The 1,830-nt window shown below is 49.3% G+C and overlaps 1 protein-coding gene across 1 annotated transcript in view; it reads left to right on the top strand.

Annotated features, from left to right (window-relative positions):
• Window positions 1-1,830, top strand: part of LOC101984398 (carcinoembryonic antigen-related cell adhesion molecule 2) — a 28,031-nt gene that overhangs the window by 586 nt on the left and 25,615 nt on the right. Inside the window, exon 2 of the mRNA XM_026786376.1 lies at window positions 548-926. Coding sequence (XP_026642177.1) covers window positions 548-926 — 379 coding nt within the window. The remainder of the gene's footprint in view (window positions 1-547; window positions 927-1,830) is intronic.

The following is a 1,830-nucleotide window of genomic DNA, read 5'->3' as shown; positions in this document are numbered from 1 at the left end:
ATACGACCCTGAGGAATCTGCACATAAACCCCAGGGTCATTTCATACACACGACCCTGAGGAATCTGCACATAAACCCCAGGCTCTGAGACATTGATTTGCTCACAGGTGTTTGAGCCTGTTAAAGGCAGTGGGTTTAAAAAAAAAAATCAAACCAGTTCTCCTCACAGAGTCCTAGTGCTACTAAGCAGGAAGACAGAGCAGCAAGGACATCTAGAAGGTGGGGTTGGGGTTGACAAGGATTTCAGAAGAAACAGAGCTGGGAAGGTCAGAAAATGAAGGCTGGAGTCTTTAGAGGAGGAGGTCAGAGAAGACATGCCTACACTCACCAAGGATCCTGAGTGTGAGCAGGGATCTGAGGGAGTGAGGGGTTGGCTGTGAGGATACCTGAGAAGACAGTTTCATTCAGTGGAAAGATTCAGGGGTACTGAGGAATGGGGGTGACGCTCCTGACCTCCCCCCAATAGGACACACACACACCAAGGCTGAGAGTTGAACACACTCAGGTCTCAATTTCTACAAACTGCAAAGATCTAATATTGATAGATTTTTCCTCTTCCCTCTTAGCCTCACTTTTGATCTACTGGAGCTCTCCCACCACGGCCCAAGTCACTGTGGAGGCAGTTCCGCCCCATGTTGCTGAAGGGGCGAATATTCTTCTACTTGTCCACAATCTGCCAGAGACACCTCAAGTCTTTTACTGGCACAAGGGAGAAAATCCGGATAACAGTAACGAAATTGCACATTTTATAGTGTCAGCTAATATAAATACATCAGGGCCTGCACACAGTGGCAGAGAGACGATATACCCCAATGGATCCCTGCTCTTCCAGAACGTCACTCAGAAAGACACCGGAGCCTACACGTTGCAAATGCTAATGCAAAGCTATGATACTATGAAAGCATCCGTGCAGTTCCATGTCCACCGTAAGTAATTCTCTGTAACCTCTGGGTCGTGGTGGACCTAATCCTACTTCACACATAGAACTGTCAGTGCTGGATGACTGTGTTATGGTCCCCACATTGTGGCTCATCATTTAGTAAAGGACACGGAGTGGAGGAAAGAGCAATAAATCAGGATCCCTCACTTGAATCCACCCTCAGAGTGGGGTGAGGTAACTCAGCCCAGGCCTGTCAGACTCTGCCCAGGGTCTTAGATGCTCATCATGAACATGGCCTTGGGAAAGAACCTTCAGGACTCAGGCAGGGCCTGACTAAAGAAACCATGAGATTTTCACAGAGAAATGAACACCAGAAGGTTTGCTCCAGATCTCTGTCCCAGACTGGACCAGGAATCCTGGGAAGCTTGTAGACTGGGTTGGAATTTGAGTTCCTATTGGAGCTGACAGGGGACAAGGATTGATTGTAGGCTGGTAGCCTGCTGACCCTCAGCCTGTGAGAGCCATGTCTGAGGCAGGTCACCTGGGCATCTCCTCCTGAGACTCAGTGTGCTCAGCATAGGTGGAGGGATATGAAAGACAACCAGCCGGCTGTCCTGATGGTCTTCTGAGACCTCGCAGGAGGGTGGAGAGCCCTAAAGAGATGGGAGAAAAGTGTACAAATGGCAGCTCCCTGCCTCTGGGGATCCAGACCTGGGATTATTTCCTGCAGGCAAATAGTAAGAGATACTGCTTGGTGGAAGGTCAGGCCTTTGCTCACATTTATGATGAACTTGTAGGCATGGCAATGATCATTTACCCTGTGCCCTATTCTAGGGAAACTGAGCCAGGAAGCACAGTCACTGAGTCAGGGTCACACAGGCCATGGGTGGTACAAGCTATCTGTCCAGAGCCACATCTCCAGCCTCCCCATCATGCAGACCTTATTAGGT

This window comes from Microtus ochrogaster, linkage group LG4 (genome assembly GCF_000317375.1).
Source record: "Microtus ochrogaster isolate Prairie Vole_2 linkage group LG4, MicOch1.0, whole genome shotgun sequence".
NCBI classification, from domain to species: Eukaryota; Metazoa; Chordata; class Mammalia; order Rodentia; family Cricetidae; genus Microtus; species Microtus ochrogaster.
The sequence above is the reverse complement of the archived record's forward strand: the minus strand, read 5'-3'. Positions and strand labels throughout refer to the sequence as shown.